The 26,543-nt window shown below is 39.2% G+C and overlaps 1 protein-coding gene across 1 annotated transcript; it reads right to left on the bottom strand.

Moving 5' to 3' along the window:
* Positions 1-348: 348 nt before the first annotated feature.
* Positions 349-26,543, bottom strand: LOC135757918 (uncharacterized). Its single transcript, XM_065272690.2, has 4 exons — positions 26,269-26,543; positions 22,124-24,415; positions 7,147-7,302; positions 349-6,646 (listed from the first exon to the last, which is right to left on the bottom strand). The coding sequence occupies exons 1-4, from the start codon at positions 26,274-26,276 to the stop codon at positions 4,393-4,395; spliced, it is 4,710 nt and encodes a 1,569-aa protein (XP_065128762.1). The 5' UTR covers positions 26,277-26,543; the 3' UTR covers positions 349-4,392.

Genomic DNA, 26,543 nt, shown 5'->3' with positions numbered 1-26,543 from the left:
ACAGATTTTTTATATTTACATTATAAAGTATAATTCAAATGACGTATATTTTCATAAAACAGCTGCAAAATTACCAAAGATGCGACTAGAAACATTGCAAATGTTAAAAGTCAGAATTCAAAATGTAAAAATGTACATATGAAAATGTGCTTTCGTTCAACTTCATTTTTCTTATTTTTGATGGAGGTGCTGTTTAGGGGCTTTTGCATCTAAAATGGTTCTTATAAGAACATTTGACTGATTGGTTCTTCGGGGTATTCTATGGCACCTTTATTTTTGAGAGAATACATGTTATATATATAGTGGCTGACAAATAATAATTGAACTTACATAATTAATATTCCTACATTATATCAATTTATGTTTTGCATCTGAAATGCCTCTTTGTCGGCATGATTTGCATCATAAAAACTAAACTCTGATGCAGCCGAGGCTTTAAAAGCGGTTTTGTTTCCTTTTCATTTCACCGTGGCTAGATAAAATATACGTGCATTATATAGCCATCACTATGGCTCCAAAATGCCACTATACATCACCATGGCAATTCTGGATGGCCACTCCATCAATGAATGTAAAGTTGTTCCCTTCAGTTTAGAAGAGCTCATGAGTATTAGTACACACTTAAACTCAACACAAAGTTTTTGTGTACTTGTGTGTCCTTGGAAAGCCATAAATTGGACTAATTGTAAAGTATTTAAACAGCTTATGAAAACTTACCAGTGAAGTATCTTTTTTTTGGCCATCCTGTAATGTGACTTTGCTAACACATGCAAAAGACAAATATGGCTATAAAGTGGAGATCTTTTCTATCATTCACAGGAGTTGAAATATATTAGTGTTTTGTTGGCATAGGTTGTTTACACTCACCCCACCCATTATTCCTCAGGCCATTTGCATTTAATACAACTGCCACATAACTTTACACTTTGTGTGGATAGCATCCATCACTGTTTGCAACCAAAAGGCTGATTGTTTCCGTTTATCCTTGACAGTAGCCAATAGCATCTATCTTCTGTGACATCCAGTTTAAATAGCATCCACTTCTATAGTATCACTGCCAGTGTATTATATTATTATAACTTATACTAAAGAAGTGATTATTTAGTGTTATTCTCTGTGTATTTTGTTTACTTTGTGTTTTTGTCTCCATGGCCACTGTTTTGTATTTATCACATAAATACCGAATCATTATCAGATCTGTTAGTATTTATTGGCTTAGAGATATTTTTGTCTTATAAATGTTTATGTCAGGAGGAGGCAATGTAGTAACCTGCCTAATTATTATAAAGACACATTATATTTTCATCTCTTTCACAATTAAACAATTGTTTAATATTAACTTCAGGTTGAATTTGTTGTATGTTGAATCACTGCAAATTATGCAAAAAATATTTCTGTCCAAGCCATTTCTTCACTAGCACAAAATAGTGTGCTATTTAGTAATATGATAGATGTTGAACAAACGTGGCACAGACTTTACCTCTGTGATCTCTCCCTGTGTGGGTGCATCCGTTTGTACCCCTTTCCCAATGAACTGTACAAATCAATTTAAAATGTTTAGTTGAACCAAAAAACATATTACATATACAGTGCTGCAACATCAGTTCAGGCGGCTGCAATCTTTATTTTTCTATTTAATTACAAATAATTCATAAAAAAAGATGCAATATGTTTTAATTTATAACAGTGCATGCAGCAAGTAGCAGTCATCAGTCTTCATTTGCACATTTCCAGAGAAATTGACGGCTTAGACACCATCAGTAATTCAATAAAATGAGGCAATAATGACACCTAGTGGCTGAAAATAAGAAAATACACGCCTAGGTTTTGAATGACTAAAACGTTTTACGGTAGGCTACTGAAAATTGGTAAGCATTGATCCAAGATGATGTTCTTATGCAATTGTTTGAAAAGCATATTTTATGTAAAATATGTAGGCCTAGAATTTAACGGTGGCATATTTTTTGCTGTCAGTTAATTTAGACCAATTTAGATGACTTCATGAATTGATATTTCAACACATTTTGTTCTTCAAATTACAGATTTTTATTATGTTTTGTTAATGAGAAGTACATAAACGTTCTCAACTTTATTATTTCGGAGTTGCTTTTATCACATCTTATAAATGAGGAAACATCAGTGCAAAGCAATTAATTGTACTTCAACATTTACAGTATTAAAATGTATTCATAAACAAAAGTGAATTTTTATGTTTATGAAATAGTTGTGCCACAGTCAGGGGCATCGGACTAGGGGTAAAAACAGTACTGATTACCAGGGCCCCAAGGGAAGAGAGGGTTCTTAAAAAGTCTGGAATATGTAACCCCTTCAGCCGTTACTTATTCACGATACAGCACTTGCCTCAAGAACCTTATTGCTTAAATATTTTTTAATAAAAAAAAATATTAGTGCAACTTTCATGAAGTTAAATCAATAAAAAGCATTCCTTCCGCTATAAAAAATACAGTAGTCCCTGACCATAAACAAAAATGTGTTCCAATGAAAGCTCAAATAAAAACAACAAACCGATACGTGTGGTTGCTAAGGGTGTTGCTAAGGGCGCAGTAATAAACACAACCGTTGGGTGAAGCGGTCATAAGGGGATCGCACACCAGCCGCGCCGCTCAGCGCCGCACCATTCTAAAAAAATAGAACACATTGTTTTCTATGAGTATATGCACACCGGCACTGCCAAGTGGCGCCTGTCCGCGCCGCCCAGCTGTGACTCAAGAAGTTGCTCAAATCCCTGTTGTGCCACACAGCGCCAATCACATAGTTTAACATTAAATAACATCATATTTGTCCCAAATCATTAACGATTAACATTGGCTGCTAACATATATTTTGCATTTTGAAGTAGATGCAATCTGACGAAGCTCGCGCTATTTAGTTGTCCTAGACGCGACTGGACGCGGCGCGACGCTGAGCTGCGCGGCTGCTGTGCGATCCCCTTTAGCCATGTTTTATCGTGAATAAAGCACACCTATTGACCAATCAGAATCAAGGATTGGAACTAACCTTTTTATAAATTTTATTTTACCTGGATATTTTCATTTCCTAATTAAATTTGATAATAAATGTAAGATGAAATGTAAAGTTAGTGTATTGGCTGAATAATTGTTTGACTGACTTGTATAAGTCACATTTTGTATAAGTAAAAACTATCTAAAGTTTCACGGTCCCACCCCTTGCTAACGTGCCAATTGGTTTAGTTCAACTGCACGCGTATGTTGTTTATATTAGTTAATCGTCTGGTGGAGCGCAAACTTCTGCGGTGCGGTTGAATTGTCTTTCTCAAACAAAGCTAAATCAGGCCACCAAAAAAGAAAGGAAAGACAGGAGAAGGAAAAACTAAACGAGGGGAAACGATTTGTGACTGACTTTTCAAAGAAAGGTGAGCACAAACTTAAAACTAGAACACAAAATCTATAGTGCAAAACTGTTTGAATATCAGGAATGCCTATTCATAGGGCCTGGGACCTTATGCTACGCCCCTGGCCACAGTTGTCTTTAGCTTCAGTAACTGACACAAGAGTTTTGAAACATATTATATTGCTGTATAACATAGCTGTTTCCCAGAAAAGGGACAAACAGTGCTAAATAGCACTAAAAGTGGTTCACTGTCTCATCGTAATCATAGGGGATCATAGCCGGTGACTACTTTTTTCAAGGGCGTATGATGTGAAGTTTGTCACAACAGGTATGTAGCCCGTCATGTGTGTGGTTCGTAATTTCAAAATATATGTTCTGTGCGTCAAGTGAACATATGTGCATCACGTGTCTCCAACCCAGTTTCAACACACCTGTCTGTAATTATCAAGCCTTGATTAGCTACTTCAGCTGTGTTTAATTAGGGTCATAACATTCTAACCCTGCTTTGTTTCACACTGCATGCGTTTGGCACCACAATGCGGGGTTTCATAACCCTGGGTTAAAAGCGGGGTTTAGAATGAAGATAACCCAGGGTTAAGCGCAGTGTGAAAACCCCTTAGTGTACTGTTAAGTGAGTGTCTTGCGTGTATTTTGTGAACGTGAGCGTCTCTTTTATCATAAACGGTTTTGACGCATGTGCAGCAGGCAATTATTTTGACAAAACACGCGATGCGCATGGTTCACATGACGCAACAAACACATATTTTGAATTTGCGCCCCTCAGAAGAGCAGACACCAGCCGCCACTGCTACTGACCATATAGTAGATGAAGACTTCAGAATAAGGACAGTAAGTGCAACTGGGAGTGTTAAAACTAATATGCAAAGTTTAACAGTTCATGCATTGGTTAAAAGCATTTCTGTAGTCCAGATTATCGTCCTGTGGAATCCTCATCAAGTCAAAAAGTGCATTCTTATCAGAGACAGCAGTTAACTTCTTGTAGTCTTTAAAAAAAACTTCTTATAGAGCTACAGTCTCCGCCTCATCAACATCCACTAGTATTATAGACTTAGTATAGGAGAAATGGGTCAGTTTTACCTGGTTGTAGAGTATGGCTCTGTTCTGGTGAGAGCAGTATAGTGAATATGTATATTTAGCCAGCACCACCGTACAGCAGATTAAAATCATGAGCATTGTTAAGTTATATATCAAAAGAGTCTTGCATAATGAGAACCGTTGTGTCGGTTTTATTGTGGTTGTTAATGTAGTTGTGGTGGCTGACATAGTGGTTGGAGATTTCGTTGTAGCGACAGTGGTAGGCAGTGAAGTTGTGAGTTGAGTAGTTGGTGCGGTGATTATGACTGTGGTGGTCTGTGGTGTTGCCGTGGTTATCGGAATGGTTGTTGGTGTAGTTGTTGTAGGTGCAACTGTTGTTAATGTTGTTGTAGTAGGAGGAGCTGTTGTTAAAGTTGTTGTAGTAGGAGGAGCTGTTGTTAAAGTTGTTGTAGTAGGTGCAACTGTTGTTAATGGTGTTGTCATAGGTGAAGCTGTTGTTAATGTTGTTGTTGTAGGTGGAGCTGTTGTTAAAGTTGTTTTAGTAAGTGGAACTGTTGTTAATGTTGTTGTAGTAGGAAGAGCTGTTGTTAAAGTTGTTGTAGTAGGTGGAGCTGTTGTTAATGTTGTTGTAGTAGTAGGAGCTGTTGTTAATGTTGTTGTAGTAGGTGGAGCTGTTTTTAATGTTGTTGTCGTAGGTGGAGCTGTTGTTAATGTTGTTGTAGTAGGAGGAGCTGTTGTTAATGTTGTTGTAGTAGGTGGAGCTGTTGTTAAAGTTGTTGTAGTAGGTGCAATTGTTGTTAATGTTGTTGTCAATAAAGTTGTTGGCAATGCGGTGGTAGTCATGGTAGTGGTAACATATTGGGTTGTTGTTCGACATATCAATTGTTCTTCTTCTAAGTCCAAAATAGGTAGATTTTGCATTTCTATAGGGGACTCACAAAGTTCTGGAGATCTCGACTTGATCTTTCCTTTATTGTCTATCATCCATTCAAAGAAAGGCAACAGGTCACAGTCACATTGCCATGGGTTATTGTTCAGGTAAACACTACTGAGTTTTGGAAGATTTTGAAAAACATCTCCAGGAAGGATTCGTAGATTGTTATTTTCTAGTTTGAGGTTAGTAAGAGACTGAATTTTCTCAAAATCCTCAGCTTTTAATGATTGTATGAAGTTGTTTCGAAGATTAAGTTCAGACAGTTTCTCGAGGCCTTCAAAAGATTCTCCAGATAAACTCAAAAACTGGTTTGAGGAGAGATCTAACTTTCTCACCCTCTTCAGTGGGCTGAAAACTCCGGTTGGTATATAAGAAAGATTATTCTTGCTAAGGTTCAGATCTGTTAGTTTCGGCATTTCTCCGAAGAGAACATTGGGGAGGCTGGTGAGTTGATTGTTATGCAGAGTTAGAGTCTTTAGTGCAGGAAAACCAACAAAAAGATTTTCTGGTAGTTCGGATAAAAGATTACTGTCCAAAGTTAGGATTGATAGTTTACTTTTGTGTGGAAACAAATTTGGTTGTATAGATGAGATTTTGTTGCCATACAAACCAATTTCTTTCACATTGGGAAAGTTATCAAAAATCGCATCAGGAATAGCAGTCAGCTGGTTCTCATAAATCCTGAAAATCTGCAGGTTCTTAAGTTTTGAAAAGAGAGATGTTGATACAGAGCTAAGGTTGTTCTTTCCGAGATGAAGCATTTGGAGATTCTCCAAATTATTGAATACCCCCTCCTCAATGGATGTGATGTCATTCATACGTAGACCCAATTGTTCAAGTTTTTTTAAATCGTCAAATAACCCTTTTTCAAGGCTCTGGATTTTGTTACTTTTCAAAGTAAGTTTTGTAAGGTTGATGAGATCTTTAAAAACACCCACAGGTAATGTTGTCACTTCAGTGCCAGATATCTCGATGGACGTGATATCAGGTAAACCCTCAAAGGCTCCTATCTCTACAGACTGAGTTGAGGTTCCTAAAAACTCAATTTTTTTAAATTGAGGGCTTTTAGAAAAAGCCCCTTTTGGTATGGTATTAATCTGACTGCCTACAAAATATACTTCATCAGCTCCATCCTTCAGCTTTTCTGGTATTGCTGTCACAGTTTTGTCATACACATCTTTGTTTTTGCAGTCTTCACTCTTTTCACAGCCCTGTTCATGGCTCCAGTGCAGATGCACAAGTATGCAGACGAATACCAGTGCACTTCTTAAAGGCATATACCTGCTAAGAGCAAAACATTTATAGTTTTATAAATCTGCACTTAATGGCAGTGCTGTGGTTGGATAAGGGGTGGTATTATTATAAGATGCCCTTCTGACATCACAAGGGGAGCCAAATGTCAAATACCTATTTTTTACATGCTTGCATAGATTGGTTTACCAAAACTAAGTTACTGGGTTGTTCTTTTTCACATTTTCTAGGTTGATAGAAGCACTGGGTCCCAGTTATAGCACTTAAACATAGAAAAGTCAGATTTTCATGAAATGCTCCCTTTAAAAAAATCCTCATTTTAATATTATTTTTCAATTATTATGGTATAATTACACTTAGGCAACAAGACTGAGAAACATTAAAATAAATAATTCAATATTAATAATAATTCAAAATTTTGACGTAAAAGGGGCTCATTATGGAACCAAACATTTTTCTTCTATGTGAGGCACCAACATTTTTAACAGTGTGTACAGTATGTGTGAATGCATAGGAAAAATAATTACTCCCACCTGCTCATGTTTTTAGTAAGACCACTCAAAGTGCTATATAAGGAACGCAGCTTGCTTCTCTTATCTAAACTCTGTCCGTGTCTTTGTGAGGCTGCAAGGCTTCTGTAAGGGTTTGGAAAGTTTGTTTTCTGTTCAAAGAGAGAAATATCATTAAACCTTTAAAATACAGCTCTGATTTGACTTGAACATAAATTGATTTGGTTTTCAATAGTTACCTATGTCTTATTAAATCATTTATTGAGAATCTCTGTCTAGTGTTGCTCAGACATAATTTTTAAATATGTAACCCAGCAAACTACTTACAGTAGCAGATGTCTAAAACATTAAACTGGTATTTCAATACATTCACTGAGGACATGGCCTCTTAAGTCTACCCACACAAATGCCTAAATGCATACCAACTTCCAACCTTCTGATGATCCGTGGTTTATTTCAAGACCTTTTACATAAACTACATAAAAAAAGATGCTTGGACATTGGTTCAAAACAAACCTCAAAGTAAATATAAAATGGGTCCCTGACACAAAATCAAGGTCCTGCCGTAGCCATCCAAATTCCCTGACCTGAACCATACAGACAATGACTGAAGAGTAGAGAGCAGCAACATATGAAGGGTCTGGAGAAATTCTAATCTAAGATCAGCTGACATGAATTCTTCAACCTCATCAGACATTATACAAGAAGGCTCTGATCTGGTACTCATGCAAATTAAGGTAGCAAAGAGGATTAAATAAAGGGGTGCCCATATTCATGCCCAGTGAGTATTAGAGAAAATAATTTATTTTGTAATGTAATTTCCCCTACACTTTCAATTGTTTTACTTTAATGAAACATTATATTTTTGTGATTTTTTATTAAAGCTTTAAAGAAAAACATTAAAGGTTATTTTTATAGCTTTCTTTGCTCATATTTACCAAGGGTGCCCAAACTTTCGAGCCCCACTGTACTGCATGCCAATGTTCATTGGCTCTTACTAGTTACACTCGAAGCAGATTGGTCTCTCTAACAAGTTCCCAATTTGTGGGTCATCGACGTGACATTGAAGTGACCGACTAAAAGGGAACATTTCGGGCCCTATTTTAACGATCTGAAACGCAAGTGCGAAGCGCAACGCACAAGTGAGTTTGTGGGCGGATCATGGGCGCTGTTGCTATTTTCCCGGCGTGAGAAATAACTCTTGCGCCGGGCACAAATCAATAAGGGGTTGGTCTGAAGTAGGTTCATTATTCATAGGTGTGGTTTGGGCGTAACGTCAAATAAACTAATCAGAACGCTATCCAACATTCCCTTTAAACGCAAGGGCGCAAGTTCCGTGGCGGGTTGCTATTATTATGACGGATTTACGTGGCGCACGCCAGGAGTGGTTCACAGCCGAGGAGACCGATGTCCTTGTACGGGGGAATCCCAAGCTTGCCAGCATAAATCGGGCACGCCGTGTAACGGGAGGTGGATCTGCCTCTACACATGACCTGACGCTAGTAGAGGACATCGCTGCGTCCACCCTCACCGCTGAAAGGGTTTGGGGGCTTTGAAATCGGACCCAAGAAACGCAAGGTCCAACCCCAAAGTAGACTAACAAATCAAGTTCATATACATTAAGGTTTCTTATGAAAACATTTAAATTATTATTTACATAAAATAAACGTAATACAGCCACACAACAAACTTATGAAAATATTTTAATCGTTATTTGCATGAGAATTTTTTAACGCAGCCACACAATAAATAAAAACTATCACCACAATGCTCACCACTATGATTCCCCTTATCTCGTGTATTAATATTTTTTAGTGTAACAATTTATGATTTGCAAAAATAACTGTTGCATCTGTGTAGATTAGATAAGCAGAGAGTGTGCGCGTTGTGCACGCATTACATTATGGTCAAGCATGCACCCTTAAAATAGCATAATGAACAACGCGCAACGCGCCACTGACTTTAAACTTTTTTTTTCTGGTCAGTGGCGCAATTGTTTTTTGAAACTGCAAAATAGCATCAGGGATGGTTTGCGCCGGAACACGCCTCTTTTTTTGCGCTGAAACGCCCAGGGAGCGCAAGTTCATTCCCTAGTTTGTCGACGTGCGTCTGTGGAGGGAAAAACCCGCTGTGCGCCGTTGCAAAATACGAATGATACATGCGTCACTGACAAAGTCAATTGCGCTGGGTGCAAGATAGGGCCCTAAACCTTGCACTGATTTTGAGTCGTTTTACACAGGCATAAGTGGGCACACAGTGGGCAGTTGTAGCCTAGTGGTTAATGAGTATGGCTTATAACTTGCAAGTTGATGTTTCGAGTCTCACGGCTGGCGGGTGGTGCCCTTAAGCAAGACACTTTACCCTAATTGATCCGCAGGCGCTGGGATCGCTGCCCACTGCTCCGTGTGTGTGTGTGTGTTCATGACTTGCAGTGTATGTGTTCACTACTCAATGGGATGGGTTAAATGCAGAGGTCACATTGCTTGTCACTTTTACATAATTTTGTACAATACAAATAGGATGTAAGATACAATACAAGTAGGATGTGCTGATTCACTCAAAATTTTGCTGGGTTATAACCAATGCGGGGTAAATATTGGACAGAACTCATGTTGGGTTATAAATAAACCTATGATGGGTTTTTTCAATGCAATGGGTCGTTTCAACTTTTGGTGGGGTTAACAACAAACCAGCATAGGTTTATTTATAACCCAACATGTGTTTGGTTCAATATTTACCCAGCATTGGGGTAAAATAACCCAGCAGAATTTAAAGTGTTGGTTGGTGTGGTATTTCTCCTGCCCTTCCTTCACTTAGATTGAACGGCTAAAAAAGTGGCAAGTGCCAAATGAATTTTTTTCCCACCGTTAAACATTTCTCAAATCTTTGGAAGACCCAAAACTCACCAATAACAACATTCTAACTTATATGGTGTGCTTTTTTATTGTGATAATTTTGTATTTGTCGAAATCACATATTGGCGGGCACAGAGCTTCACTGCTGGTAGCTAACTAAAGGGCAGGACTAAATAAAAAACGTATTTTTTTTAATCCTCTTATGCTCCTCTTATTTTCAACATTTCCAGATTTGGCATGGTGTACTGTATGTAAACTTTTGACCACCACTACCATAATATGTGCCCAGTCACGGAAAGTAGGGACACAAGTCGGATCTGTGCATTTTGAGTTATTCACAGATTCTGAAAGTGCAGTGTCTAAGCTTTCCAACGATGTGTAACACATGGAAATCTGATAAGATTTGGAGAAGTTGTGGCCATTTGAATATAGGAACTCAGAAATACTCAAACCGAGAAAATCGAGACGAAAGGGACTCTTCTTTTCAGCTGGGGGAGACAATAGGGCTCATTTACATCTCATTTAGCTAAGCCATGCCCCCTGTAAAACCCTTTTTGAGATGTTCTAGCATCATATGTAGTATTTTATGACCAAATGACAACCCGCAAAAATAAACATGACTCTTTTACCTTTGTGGGGATCACAAGTCGAATCCAGTCTGTTTCAGATTATCCAATGACCATATTTGTCCACAAATGCGTATAATCCGTGAAATATAGATAGTTTACATCAGATTTCGCATGAATGTCTGGTAATACAATATAATATATAATCTGAAGACTATTTAAATCGTAACATGTAAGGGTATATGAGCTTACACTCCGTTAAACACATGAACCCGCCTTCAAAATTTGTATTTAAAATAGGGAAGTAGTATAATAGATCATCCAAACAGCGCCGTCGAAAACGTGACATCCTTTAGAGAGGTTACCAATGGCTCGCTCGTTCCTCCATCAGCCAATGACTTCATGGAAAATATTGATAGACAAAACATGTAGCCAATTATATGAAGAATACAACGATATCTGTGTAACTTCTGTGTGTTTGGACTCATGCTGCGCTGCAAGAACTGACATACAGATGACGTCAAAGTACAGCGAGAGCGAGTCGAAATTAAACTACTCCGTAAGATTTCTTGAAGAGCTCTCGCGGTACTTTGACGTCATCCGACTGCGGCGCCGCATAAAGTCAGTGACGCGGCTGACGTACAATGCGGCTGACTGTTATTTGTTCCGCCCCAGCTTCTTTTATTTTTCTTTTGTTTTGTGCGCCCGAGCTTTACAGTCTGGGGAGACGCAGGCTATAAGTTTGAAAAAAAAAAAAAACTTAGCAAACATGTCTGAGGAACAGGGCAGCGCGTCACTACAGTCACGTTCGAGCCGGAAGAGAAGACAATGCTGAATAAAGTCGTAATTCTGCTATTTTTGGACCAAACTGTATTTTCGATGCATCAACACAATCTTACTGACCCACTGATGTCACATGGACTACTTTGATGATGTTTTTATTAACTTTCTGGACATGGAAACCATACATAGATTTTCAATGAAGGGGAAAGCTCTCGGACTAAATCTAACGATAAAATATCTTAAACTGTGTTCCGAAGATGAACGGAGGTCTTCCGAGTTTAGAACGACATAAGGGTGAGTCATTAATTACATTATTTTCATTTTTGGGCGAACTATCCTTATTTAGTAGTCACGCTGTTCCCTTTGGGGGCGGAGGCGAAAACAAAAGCTTATACAGTATGTAAATATACACACAGACAATGACGCCCCCCGCTGCACGCTAGAATCTCCGGAAAAACAAGCCTATTTTAACCGCAAAATGTACGCTTTTAAATATACAAAAACTGCTATCTCAAACATGGAGAGGCTTCTTCGTGATCTCAACTAACAGATTCTGCAATAAAACGAAAATCACAAATTTCGAAAAAAAAACTTTGTTTCTCATTTTCTCGAAACTTGTGCTGCCGACTTGAGTCCCTGGTTTCCGTGACGGGTCACATATTACGCTATAGACTAAAACTATACTCAAACTGAATAAAACTAAAAGTAATGATTTTTGAAAAATAGAAACCAAATAACTATTTATGCACCACTAAACAAAAACTAAAAATAAACGGAAATAAAAAACCTTTTTTTTTTAAAAAACTATAATAACCCTGGTTGAGACAACTCAATTTTACTGTATGGGGTGCCTCATGTTTTTACATTTATTCAACTTCTCTATTTTTTACAGAGAAAGATCAAGTTACCCAACCCAAATTATTTCCTTTTTTTTGTTTTGCAAGTTTTGTGGAAGTGGATTTTCCACCCTCTGTGACATCCCAAAAAATTAACAATCACCTGTACATGTTATCATTTCACATTTTATGCTGTTTAAGTAAAATCTGAAAACAATATGAGTCACAGATGCTAGTAATCCTTAGGATTTCTTTACACATAGTTGCCCCCTCCCCAAGGTCAAGGAATTAATATGGAGAAAAAAGGAAATTGTTAACAATAGCATCAAAAGACCACTTTGTCGTTGATTATTATTTTACTTCATCATTTTAGTTGCTGAATATCTCCGATTCACCAACATTTCTCAGTAATGTTTTAGATTAAAGTTTAATGAATTTAATGATTAAGAGCAGAAGCGCAACATGTGTTAATTCTGTGCTTTAAACGGCCAGTACACGTTAAAAACTATAATGTGTGTGATTGAACATGATATACAGTAAACTTTGAGTTTCGCTGTGCATTGTAAACTTCATAATGAAACTGCAAGTAAATGTTTCCTGAAATGCCCAAGAATAAGGAATATTTTTTTCTCACAAAAGCACAAAAATATACTTGCATACCTTTGGCTAGTAGACATTTATTGGCAATATGAACACAAAGAATGCAATTTAGTTTGCAAATAGTTTATTTTATAATCTGTTAATTATACCAAACTATACAGAAGTTTGAGCGTTCAACCTTCGATAATTGTTTCATTATACATCTGTTTGTTGTAGTAAAACTGATTTAAAATCAGGCATTCAATAACATTTTGTTTTATTTTAAAAGTTTAAACTGCTAAAATATATATTTATTGAATGTTTTTTAGTTAATTTCTATTTCTATAAATACATTAGTCAAGTATTCTTTAAAACTAAATTAAATAGTACAAATGATCTTACCATTAAACTCCAAACACGTAGTGATATCTGTCCTTTGCTTCAATTGTTTCACACCAGTTTTCTTATATATGATAGCAATGGGTGCTTCTCAATTTTTATTTGTGCATCCTCATTTCCTTTACTCGCTTCCTTTCCCGCGTCTTATCTCCACCCTCCTTTGATGCAAGCAAGGAAAGACGCAAGGAAGGAGGACACAAAGTATTAATGTACTTGTTATGTGGGGGCAGGGTGCAGGGTTCACGGCAGTACATCACTACTGACAGCCTCTCCCTGCCGGGATGGAGGCAGAAGGCTCTGATCTGGCTTATTTTGAAGTCTAAAGCCCAATGATTAGATCATAAAATGTGATTATGAACATGAAGAAGATTTTATGCACATTTATGACAACGGTCATTAAGTGTCATTCGTTCAATTATGTAATTTTTAATGCAAAGATGACATTGTTTGAGATGTCTTTGTTATGACAACTTGACATAAACCTATCATAACTTGTCATGACATACTTGAGTAATCGCGTCAGTAAACAAGCACAAAGTCTTGATTTTCAATTCAATTCAATTCAATTTTATTTATATAGCGCTTTTCACAAAAGTCAATTGTTTCAAAGCAGCTTTACATAAATAAAGATAAGTTAACCTTGCTCATCCCTTGTTGTGTTTGTACTATAATGATTACAAAAACACATATAAGAGTCGGGACAATGACAAGTCTTGTGAAAACATATTTAGTATAGGTTTTGTGGACTTTATTAATTACTTAAAATTTTGCTTGTTCAAAAACCACACATAAACATTTTCTCTGAAAAACACAAACATGTACATGTTGCTCACATAATTTGCTGAATGCAGTATAAATCTCCTCCCCCTTCATATCGTCACATATATAACGCCACAGTTAACAGTGCCAACGGGCAAGGTTGTGGGTGGCTTTGGCTTAAGGGGACCCATACATTTTTTTTTTGCATATGGGCCTGGGACTCACTTGCTACGCCACTGCATACAGATTGCACACGCACAACAAGTTTTGCTTACCGGTAGATGTCACGTGACAGACAGTCATTCCATTACTCATCACTAAGACAACACAACAAGGTTCGTCGTCAGGTTTGAATGATGATGACAGTAGCGAAGTGGCAATCGGGAGAGTCGAGCGAGCCAATCCAAAAGAAGAAAAGAAAGAGGCTATAGCCAATCAGAAAATAGCACTGTGAAGTAATAATTGAAGCCCCCTCACTCATTCAATTTTTTCCACATAAAAATGAACTAGCTTGGTAAGACTAGAAAGATTTATATTCACTACAAAAAATGAAAAAAAAAATAATGATCGTTGCTTCTTTGAGCTTATTTTAATGGCCGTGTTGTCTTATTTGAATAATTTTAAGTAATGTTAAGGCCTCCTTGGAAATCCCCCTGGTTGAGAAATCTCTTCAGACAAGGCAAACAGCTGCAAAATCACTGAAGATGCAACTAGAAACATTGCAAATGTTGAAAGCCAGAATTCAAAATGTAAAACAAATGAAATGGAGGTCACTGGTGCTAAAAAACAAATTCCATAGCCATAATGGTTCCCTTTCAATACGGTTCACTTCGCATTGCGTCAGTTAGCTGACGCTATGGGGGGGGAAACTCCTGTTTACTCCGTGACTGAAGCCTATTGGTTAACGTCTGTACAAAGTACAGACCAATGACGTTTGAACCCGCGCGCGGGAGGAACGCGTCCCTATATAAGCGCGGTTCAATCGTCAGCAGCTCTTTATTTTCTCCTTCAGCGCGAACCTCTCGCTGCTCCGAAGAAAAGAAGAAGCCTTACCTCGCCGTTGACAAAAGCCCTGCAGCGGAGTCCAGGCCTAGCGTCTTCCCCTGCCGTTTTCCGGCTGAGAACCGAAGATAGCAGAGTCCAGGCCTAGCGTCTTCCCCTGCCGCTTTCCGGCCGAGAACCGAAGATAGCCTTCGCTTGCCGTGGTACGAGCCCTGTGCAGCGGACACGCCTGACGAGGTCTCCCCTGCGGCCGCCCGGTAAGATCAATATTTTTAATATAAAGCTATACGCTAAAAGAGCAGGCGCTGTTGTAATAGCGTCCAGCACAGCGGCTCGGTGAGCCTCTCTGCTATGAATTTCCTCCGAGCGCGTTACCGGTCTGGCACCTCCCACGCCGGGACCGCGCTTATGCTTTGGTTGTCTTATCCATGTTTCGTGCTCCCCCTGCTGTTCCTCTCTCGCCGGGATGAACACACGGCGAGCCATGAGACTAGATGGATGCATAGACAAGCACACACGGACTAACCCCCCCTGTGTTCTGTCACACCGCAACCGTTCATGCTTACAGAGTCCCTTCGCTCCTCTCAAATTCAGTGGCGAGATCTCTGGCACATATATTAATCCCCCGAGTGCATCGGGTGATACCGTCACGACGCATGGCTGTTCTGTCTGTGTTGCTGCTCCCCTCTGCCGTTCCTCTCTTGTTGAGATGAACAAGCGGGGAACCGTAGACCTGGATAGATGCATACGACAAGCAAACACGGGCGGTCTGCTCCTGTCTCTGTCATAGCACAGCCACTCGTGCTCCACGCTCGCGGAGTCCCTCGCTCCTTTCCCCACAGTGGTGAGGTCTCTTAACGGCTTAGCTAGCACGCGGTATTACGGCTCGCTGCCTCTAAATGCAGCTGTCCAGTGTTCAACGATTACAGAGCTTCATGCCCCTCCCCTCTGGAGCGGCGCGATCTCATTCGTCTGCTCGATAGGGCCGATTCGCCGCTATTGGAGCACCAAGAACACTCATTATAAGAGAGCTTCATGCCCCTCCCCTCCTGGAGCGGCACGATCTCATTCGTCTGCTCGATAAGGCGGACACGCCTCTATTGGAGCGCTAAAACACTTATTATAGAGCTTTACTGGCCTGAGCCGATCTCACTTCAGATAGCTCATTTTTCGTCTGCCTGGTAATTTCTCTCTGGTTTAGACGGAATCAGAGGCAGAACGAATTTGTTTATAATATACTGAGGCCCGAATACCTCCCTTTATTCAGTCCCGTCCTATATCAGTGCGCTGAATATTGGTACATTCTTATATATATACCCGGTTTTTCTGCCCTTTTAATAAACGGCAAAACCGCGGGCCTCACGGCAGACTTCCTCTCTGCGATGGGTTCAGTCTGACATTAAACCACCTAGACATACTGCTCTGCTCCGTGAGCCGTTCGGTCACCGTCACTACTGAGGCTTGTGCACCTGAACGGCTGAGCTCTGGTCTCCGCAGCACAGCTGCATCAACAGAGAACGAAACTGTCTGGGAGAAAAGGGGTTATGTCGCGCCTCGGCTGGACTGCCCTGTAATGTTTTCTGTGTGCTGTTTATCCAAACATACTGTGTAATACTGTCGGTTATGCGACCTCACTATAGTGGCGAACGGTATTTAATTCCTCTAAAAAGAGTAATTTCTGTGCTTACTATACTGTGTATTGACACCCACGGTTGTACGGTGTCTCTAAACACTTTATCGCCTTACTGACAAGCAATCAGTAATACGCACACACGGTCCGCTGTCCATAATTCTATCGACGCTAGCCGAAAAGACCCCGGTTTGGCCATATACTGTGTATTGACACCCCACGACTGTACGGTGTCTCTAACACCTTTCTGCCAAATTCGCTCGCAGCCCACCTCAGTTTCTCCGCTACGATGCTGATGGCGCAAACGAGCACGGTCTTACGGCTGTTATTCTCTCTTCCTAGAGGAAGGACAGCCTCAGACTTTTGCATGGCTCCAAGCGTTTGAATCGCGCCCTCTCCGGACGGCCACTCAAAGGCTTACAGCCAAGCGGTTTATGACGTTTTTCGGCCATATAGCTGATTTATATTAGCGGATCCGAAGACGCTCACACCTCCGCTCCAATACTCGGAGATATTAAGGGTAATATCAACCTCAAGTGAGCTTGCTACCCGCCACAATAAGTTTCAAAGCTTAAAGCGCGCGCACAGTCAGACGCGCGCGGCATCTCGTTTAAGACGGGCACACGTACCCCTCTAACGAGCCTCAGAGAGCTGAATATCGTGGCATTCTGTTCATAAGTCCACTTCAGTTTGACTAAGCAAAGGTCCCGCCCCGAGCTGACGGCCGGGAAGCTTGCTTAAGTTACACACGGCTGCATGAAGTGCTGTCATTACGAGCTAGCCCAGCATTTGCTGTGGGTTGAACACGCTTTACGACGGCAATCAGCCTTCGGCGCGTGGAACGCCGTTTGTCTCATATAAATCACCTTGTACTGTGAATACGGTACATTATGAGGATGATTTAGCACTGCAGCACTCTCGACCGTGTTATTGTGATAATGCGGTCGGGCAATCTACGGTGGTTTCATTATTTACCGAACCAGACTGAGATCTCGCCCCCTGAACAAGCTGACGAGTCATCTCCTTTATAAACCCATTGCATCGCTTTATAAGCTATGTTCAATCAGAGTGATACGCATCTCATGCTTAAACTACCAATATTAACCCATTACGATGGGCGTGCGGAGATGGCATCCGTGGGACACGACCTACATTACGTGCCTTATGACACATTGACACAAGCTGCTAGGACCCCTTTCACGAGGCGTCCTTATGCAAAGTCTGATCCATTCTGTCTAGTGACATTTGAAAGTAAAAACCCCCCGCGAATCGCCGGGGGAACACTTTTCTCCTCACTACAGAGGCACGGCGGCTCTCTCCCCTACCTATATCTATGTGGCCGTGATAACAGCGAACCACGCTTTTACGACCGACCATTCATTTAATTCACAAGCCTGTCATCTCTCAGATGCGGACGGCGGCGGTAACAGCGAACCATGCTTTTACAGCTGGCCATTCACTTTATTCATAAGCCTGTCATTTCTCAGATGCGGACGGTGCCCGAGGCACAGCGCTCTGGAACTGTCCAAGGTCCTGTATGACACATACGTCTGACGTACATCAGACGATCAGCTGTTCATCTGCGTCACAGATCACTCACTAGAGCACCTGTCAATACAGGCTATTTATGGATCGTTGACGTTATCACCTCCCGTGACAATTATGCTCACTTGTCTTAGAGCATGGGCATGGTCTTAGAGGTTTCTCATTTGACAATTGTGACACGGCCGGCTGGTCCCCGCCGTCCACGTTGTCAGTTTACAGCTTCGACATCCCTGCTTCGCGCACTACTGAGGTTTGTTGCATTAAAGGTGCGCCCATTAGCTCACCTGTATGCACGATATGGGTTTTAATTATATGCGTCCACCGTGCGCTTAGAGAAGCTCACATGTACACGCTATAACATTTTGGTATACAATAAGATGCGCTTGGGAAAGCTCACCTGTATACACAGCTGTGTTATGCTTTGTGACACATACATTGTTGTTCATCTGTGTACGTTCACGGTGCGTTGGGTGCCCACCGTTACGTTCATCAATCATATCTGTACACATTCACGGCGCGTTGTGTGCACTGATTTATCTATACGCATTCACGGTGCACTGAAGAGTTCACCCGTGTGCGCACAATTTATTATCAGAACACATGACGGCGCGCTCGAGAATCTTGCCGGCCTGTGCATTATAACACTCTGATTCATCTATATGCATTCACGATGTATTCAAGTGTTCACCTGTGCCCGTGCAATTTATAGTCAATACACATTTACGGCGCGCTTGGAAAGCTCACCGATCTGTGCACTATAATACTACCTATATGCATCCCGATGCGCTCGAGGGTGCACCGGGGTTCACACTATTGTGGTATCTGTATAATCCCACGCTACGAACCGTTCTGCCGCATATTATAGTCAGATCGGCCGTTCGTGAGCTTCGCAGATCACTCACTACGTATGTCTGTTGCTAACAGTGGTTATTTAGATGGATCGTTGAAACCATCGCACTGGCTCACGCCCCTCTATGAGCTATGTCCTATATAGAGCCCACTCTGTGCGAGTTTGGCTTCTTCATGAACTTGGTCTACAGGGGTATCTATATCTATATTTAATATCTGCTACGCGGCCGGCTGGTCTTCGCCGTCTACGTTGTCAGATTGTACAGCTTAGACGTCCCTGCCCTACGAGCGCAGGTTCTCTCGGCTCAATCATGCACGCTCATGCGTTTTATGTGTACACCACGGTGCGCTCAGCGAGCTCACCAACGTGACTCTGAATTTACTTATCTCGCACAGCCGCGGTGCGTACCTCGCCGTCTTGTGCTATGTTATGTGCCCCCGGTGCATTTAAAACCCCACCGTGTGCGCGTCAACAATTTATATGGTGCTTACACATTTGCTTTTAAAGCTGTGAATATGCCGGGTATAGGGCCACACGCAGTGTCTCTCCGGTAAGGCACTTCAGTACGTTGTGTATGCACGGCGTGATGGGATTACGTTCCCCCATAGCGTCAGCTAACTGACGCAATGCGAAGTGAACCGTATTGAAAGGGAACGCTTAGGTTACTCACGTAACCCCGGTTCCCTGAAATAACGGGAACGAAGCATTGCGTCTCTTGCCGTGCTACAAACGTCTACGCAGCGAGTGTTATTCGGCTGCGCGCTTCAGTCGAATAATAATGAGCTGCTGACGATTGAACCGCGCTTATATAGGGACGCGTTCCTCCCGCGCGCGGGTTCAAACGTCATTGGTCTGTACTTTGTACAGACGTTAACCAATAGGCTTCAGTCACGGAGTAAACAGGAGTTTCCCCCCCCATAGCGTCAGCTAACTGACGCAATGCTTCGTTCCCGTTATTTCAGGGAACCGGGGTTACGTGAGTAACCTAAGCGTTTTGTACTGTACAAACTGTATATTCCCTTCCCCTAACCCATGGTCTCTCCTAAGGCCCCATAACCCTATGGGCCGGCCCTGCTCCAAAATGCCACTATACATCAACATGGCAATTCTGAATGGCCACTCCATTAATTAATGTAAAGTTGTTTCCTTTAGTTTATAAGAGCTCATGAGTATTAGTACACACTAAAACTTTAAACTATACATTATTTACAAATGGTTAGAGTTCTTGTGTACTTGTGTATTATTAGCCACAAGTTTAACTAATTGAAAAGTATATAAACATCTTATGAAAACTTACCAGTTATGTAGCTGTTTTGGCTGTCCTGTAATGTAACACATACAGATGACAAATATGGCTATAAACTGCCATAATGATCTTTTCTATCGTTCACAGGACTTGAAATATATTAGTGCTTTGTTGGCATAGGTTGTTTACACTCACCCCACCCATTATTCCTCAGGCCATTTGCATTTAATACAACTGCCATAACTATTTACACTTTGTGTGGATAGCATCCATCACTGTTTGCAGCCAATAGGCTGATTGTGTCCGTTTACCCTTGACAGTAGCCAATAGCATCTGTGACAATCAGTTTATATAGCATCCACTTGTATAGTATCACTGCCAGTGTATTATATTATTATAATTTACTTATACTAAAAGAGAGATTATTTAGTGTTATTCTCTGTATACTCTGTGTATTTTGTTTACCTTGTGTTTTTGTCTCCATAGCCATTGTTATTTATTTATCATTATCAGACCTGTTAGTATTTATTGGCTGAGAGATACAGTACAGAGATACAATATTTTAATTTATTTCACTTTGAACATGTGTTTAATGTTAATAACTTTATGTTGAATTTATTGTAATCACTGCAAATGTTGTCAATATTTCTGACCAAATCATTTCTTCACCAGCAGATAATAGTGTAGGCTATTTAGATAAATGTTGAACAACAGCAGCTCTTAGACGTTATCTCTGTGTACTCTCCCTGTGTAGAATGCATCCGTTTGTAGCCCTTTCCCAATGAAATGTCATGTTACAAATCAATTTAAAATTTGTAGTTAAATGCATTTAGTTGAAAACATTAAATATGCAATGGTGCAACATCAGCTGTGCCGACTGCAAGCTTTATTTTTCTATTTGATTACAAATAATTTATAAAATGAAAGGTCAATTTTTACACACAGCGTATAAGCGTCCATTAAGGTTTTAATTTATAACAGTGCACGCAGCAAGTAGCAGTATGGAAGCTTGTTTCCGCCATGTTGTAAAAAATTATAAAATAAAATTCTGACTTTGTATCTCAGAATTGTGACTTTATATCTCAGAATTCTGAGATACAAAGTCATAATTGTATTTTATAATTTTTTACAACATGGCGGAAACAAGCTTCCATATAGCAGTCTTTTGCATTAAGTCAGCATCATTTGTTTGTTTTCTATAAATGAGTAAAAAACCTGTGAAATTGACTGCCTAGTAACCACCAGTAATTAAATCAAATGAGGCAATAATGACACCAAGTGGCTGAAAATAATAAAAAATTCACGCCTAGGTTTTGAATGACTGGAATGTTTCACGGTAGGCTACGGAAAATTGGTAAGCATTGATCCAATATGATTTTCTTATTTGCAAACTGCACAAGTATGAATTAGCTTGAAAAGCATATTATATTTTGAATATGTAGGCCTAGACTTTAACTGTGGCATATTTTTGCTGTCAGTTAATTTTGCTATGATTTTCCGATGACTCCATGAATTGATATTTCAACAGATTTTGTTATTTAAATGTATTTATAAACAAAAGTGAATTTTTATACTGCACATGTTTATGAAATAGTTGTGTCACAGTTGTCTTTAGCTTCAGTAATTGACACAGGAGTTTTTAAACATATTACATTTCTGTGTAACATTAAGAGTAAACGTCAGTGCAGTATCTCTATGCGATGGTACCACCAGGCACTGCTCACTACTGACCAGATAGTAGACGAATACATATATTTTTAGATGACTTCAGAATAAGGACAGTAAGTGCAAATGTGAGCATTGAAACTTATATGGAAAGTGCATTGCGTTGGTTTAAAGCATTTCTGTAGTCCAGACTATCGTCCTGTGGATCCTCATCAAGTCAAAAAGTGCATTCTTATAAAAAAAGCAGTTCACTTCTTGTAGTCTTTAAAAAAAAAAACCTCCTCACAGAGCTACAGTCTCTGCCTCATCCACAGGTCTGAGTGTTATGGACTTAGTATAGGAGAAATGGGTCAGTTTTACCTGGTTGTAGAGTCTCTCTCTGTTCTGGAGAGAGCAGTATAGTGAATATGTATACTTAGCCAGCACCACCGTACAGCAGATTTCTATTATCAGCATTGTCGAGTAATATATCAGAAGAGCCTTGCATGATGAGAACCTGTGGGTAGGTGTAGCTCTTGAAAAAGATTGTTGATGGGAGTCAAGGTAGATGAAACTGCTACATGTGGTGGGAAAAGGTGTTGTGGTGGTGAGGTTCAATGTAGTTGAAAAAGTCGTAGCGATTGTTGTCATCAGAGATGTAGTTGTAGGCTGCATCGTGGTGGTGGTTGTTGATGTGGTGGTGACAATGGTGGTGGTTGTAGGTTGTATTGTGGTTGTTAATGCAGTTGTGGGGGCTGACGTAGTGGTTGGAGATTTCGTTGTAGCGACGGTGGTAGGAAGTGAAGTTGTGAGTTGAGTAGTTGGTGCGGTTATCGGAACGGTTGGTGGTATAGTTGTTGTAGGTGCTGTTGTTGTTAATGTAGTTGTTGTAGGTGAAGCTGTTGTTAAAGTTGTTGTAGTAGGTGCAACTGTTGTTAAACTTGTTGTAGTAGGTGCAACTGTTGTCAATGTTGTTGTCGTAGGTGGAGCTGTTGTTAATGTTGTTGTCGTAGGTGGAGCTGTTGTTAAAGTTGTTGTAGTAGGTGCAACTGTTGTCAATGTTGTTGTCGTAGGTGGAGCTGTTGTTAATGTTGTTGTAGTAGGAGGAGCTGTTGTTAAAGTTGTTGTAGTAGGTGCAACTGTTGTTAAAGTTGTTGTAGTAGGTGCAACTGTTGTTAATGTTGTTGTCAATAAAGTTGTGGTAGGCAATGTGGTGGTGGTCATGGTAGTGGTAACGTATTGGGTTGTTGCGCGACATATCAATTGTTCTTCTTTTAAATCCAAGATAGGTAGATTTTGCATATCTATAGGTGACTCACAAAGTTCTGGAGATCTCGACTTGATCTTTTCTTTATTGTCTATCATCCATTCAAAGAAAGGCAACAGGTCACAGTCACATTGCCATGGGTTATTGTTCAGGTAAACACTACTGAGTTTTGGAAGATTTTGAAAAACATCTCCAGGAAGGATTCGTAGATTGTTATTTTCTAGTTTGAGGTTAGTAAGAGACCGAATTTTCTCAAAATCCTCTGCTTTTAATGATTGTATGAAGTTGTTTCGAAGATTAAGTTCAGACAGTTTTTCGAGACCTTCAAAAAATTCTCCAGATAAACCCAAAAACTGGTTTGAGGAGAGATCTAACTTTCTCACCCTCTTCAGTGGGCTGAAAACTGCAGTTGGAATATAAGAAAGATTATTCTTGCTAAGGTTCAGATCTGTTAGTTTCGGCATTTCTCCGAAGAGAACATTGGGGAGGCTGGTGAGTTGATTATTATGCAGAGTTAGAGTCTTTAGTGCAGGGAAACCAACAAAAAGATTTTCTGGTAGTTCGGATAAAAGATTACTGTCCAAAGTTAGGGTTGATAATTTACTTTTGTGTGGAAACAAATTTGGTTGTAAAGACGAGATTTTGTTGCCATTCAAACCAATTTCTTTCACATTAGGAAAATTATCAAAAATCCCATCAGGAATAGCAGTCAGTTGGTTCTCATAAATCCTGAAAATCTGCAGGTTCTTAAGTTTTGAAAAGAGAGATGTTGATACAGAGCTAATGTTGTTCTTTCCAAGATGAAGCATTTGGAGATTCTCCAAATTATCGAATACCCCCTCCTCAATGGCTGTGATTTCATTCATATTTAGAAAGATGTTTTTAAGTTTTTTTAAATCATCAAATATCCCTTTTTCAAGGCTCTGGATTTTGTTACTTTTCAAAGTAAGTTTTGTAAGGTTGATGAGATCTTTAAAAACACCCACAGGTAATGTTGTCACTTCGGTGCCAGATATCTCGATGGCCGTGATATTAGGTAAACCCTCAAAGGCTCCTATCTCTACAGACTGAGTTGAGGTTCCTAAAAATTCAATTTTTTTGAATTGAGTGTTGTTAGAAAAAGCCCCTTTTGGTATGGTTTTAATCTGACTGCCTACAAAATATACTTCCTCAGCTCCATCCTTCAGCTTTTCTGGTATTGCTGTCACAGTTTTGTCATACACATCTTTGTTTTTGCAGTCTTCACTCTTTTCACAGCCCTGTTCATGGCTCCAGTGCAGTTGCACAAGTATGCAGACGAATACCAGTGCACTTCTTAAAGGCATATACCTGCTAAAGAACAAAACATGCATAGTAAATATTTTCCAGAATAATAATTTCTACGGTTGATGTATTGTGAACATTTTAGTCCAGTGTCTGCATTCCAACAAAAGCAAACCTCAGGAGTTTGTAAAAGACTGAGAGCATGATAGGACACATGAAAGATGTGATGAAAAATTAGAGTTATTCCATCAACTTCATTTTTAAACTATTCCTAAAATACATGTAAAAACATTAGTATTGTGCTGTTTTAAAAATAAATATAAACTTGTTTTCTTTAAGGTACAAGATTTGAAAACATTGTATCTTTTTTTTTTGTTTATGTTTTCTGCAAATCAGTGCAAAAAAAAAAAAATCATGTTGGTACAGTAGATCTCAGAATGAAACAAAAATGATAATCTTCCTTAAGCACATACATCTATATAGTCCATTTAGAAAAACTGAAAACAATCTTGATGTGGTCTCTTATTTTTTTCCAGAGCTGTATGTTCTGTTGCCAATAGTCAATGACTTGTGTGTTTTATTCTTTTGTAGATACAGTATTTATGCCATTAACTCCACATTGGCACTTACTCTACCAAAAATGTTGGGTTGTTTTTAACCCATAGTGGGCAAATATTGGAGTGAACATACTGCTGGGTTAAAAATTACCCAATGCTGGGTTGTTGTTACCCAAGGTTAAAACAACACAGCTGTGTGTTCTGTCCAGTATTTACCCAGCATTTTTTAGAGTGAGGTTATAGTAGGCAACATGACTGAGATACATTAACATAATTTAATATCAATAATAATTCAAATTATACATCTCATGCATAATCAATGCCAATAAATTTTCCAGATGGTGAGTAAAACATATAAAAACAATTATAATAAAATCATTTATTAATAAATATAAAATATTTATATAACAATATATTTATATAACAAATAAACATTTATGTCTATGTATGTATGTATGTATGTATTTATGTGTGTATCTGATTGGCCTTTTGCGACATTGGCACGTTTGTTATTCCCAGATAACAACGGCTTAAAACTAATAACACGCAGCAACACGTATGTTGCAAACAATTTTGACAGGTACAGTTTAATACACAAAAATGAAATATGAACGTTTTTTAATTACATATGTGACTTTATTTTTACAAATGATTAAACCAAATAGTGTGGTCAGTAAATTTTTTTACGTCTTTCTTGTCTTATCTTAAAACAAGTAAATGGGTTTACCTTTGCTAAGGGGTCTGCATACATTAAAAATGAGCAAATAAAATGTTTTAAATTAATATTTAATGTTCCTTTAGGTAAATAGCCGGTTGTTGTTGCAAATTACCCACCGTGATTAGTGTCAGGGCCTATTTCTATGATAACAACCTGCTGCTTATGCAACATGTATTAAAAATAATGTAATGTAATATAATGTAATACAATACAATATAATATAATATTACTTTATTTTGTATATTATATGAACAGTGTTTTGCAAGATAAATGTTTCGTCATGTCCACAATGTCTGAAACTTGCAGACTGTTACTATTGATATGTTTCTGACCAACACACACTTTTACAAAAAATGTGCTTTAAAGGTTCTTTACAGTGATGCCATATATAGAAGAACCATTTTAGTTTCTCAAAGAACTATTCAGTCAAATGTTCTTAGAAAAAGAATTTCTTTCATATCTTTATATAATGTAATGAACACTTTTTCACTATAATGAATCTTTTGGAAAACAGAAAGGTTGTTCAGATGTTTAGACTCTTTAAGGAACCAAAAATGTTTCTTCTATGGAATCGTGAAGCGCCATTATTTTTAACAGTGTGTACAGTACAGTATGTGTAGAATCAAAGGTAAAATAATTACTCCTACCTGCTCATGTTTTTATTACGACCATTCAAAGCGCTGATCTCAAAAGAAAATATAAAGAACACAGTTTGCAACTCTTATCTACAAATGACTCTGTCCAGGTCTTTACTGTGAGGCTGTAAGGCTTCTGTAAGGGTGTGGAAAGTTCGTTTTCTGTTTAAAGAGATAAGAAATTGCAACCAACAAGCACTTTCTTTAAAATGCAATTCTATCTCACTTTTTTACTTGAATGTAAATTATTGATTTGGTAATCGATAGTTACCAAAGTCTTATTAAAT

This window comes from Paramisgurnus dabryanus, chromosome 7, assembly GCF_030506205.2.
Source record: "Paramisgurnus dabryanus chromosome 7, PD_genome_1.1, whole genome shotgun sequence".
NCBI classification, from domain to species: domain Eukaryota; kingdom Metazoa; phylum Chordata; class Actinopteri; order Cypriniformes; family Cobitidae; genus Paramisgurnus; species Paramisgurnus dabryanus.
The sequence above is the reverse complement of the archived record's forward strand: the minus strand, read 5'-3'. Positions and strand labels throughout refer to the sequence as shown.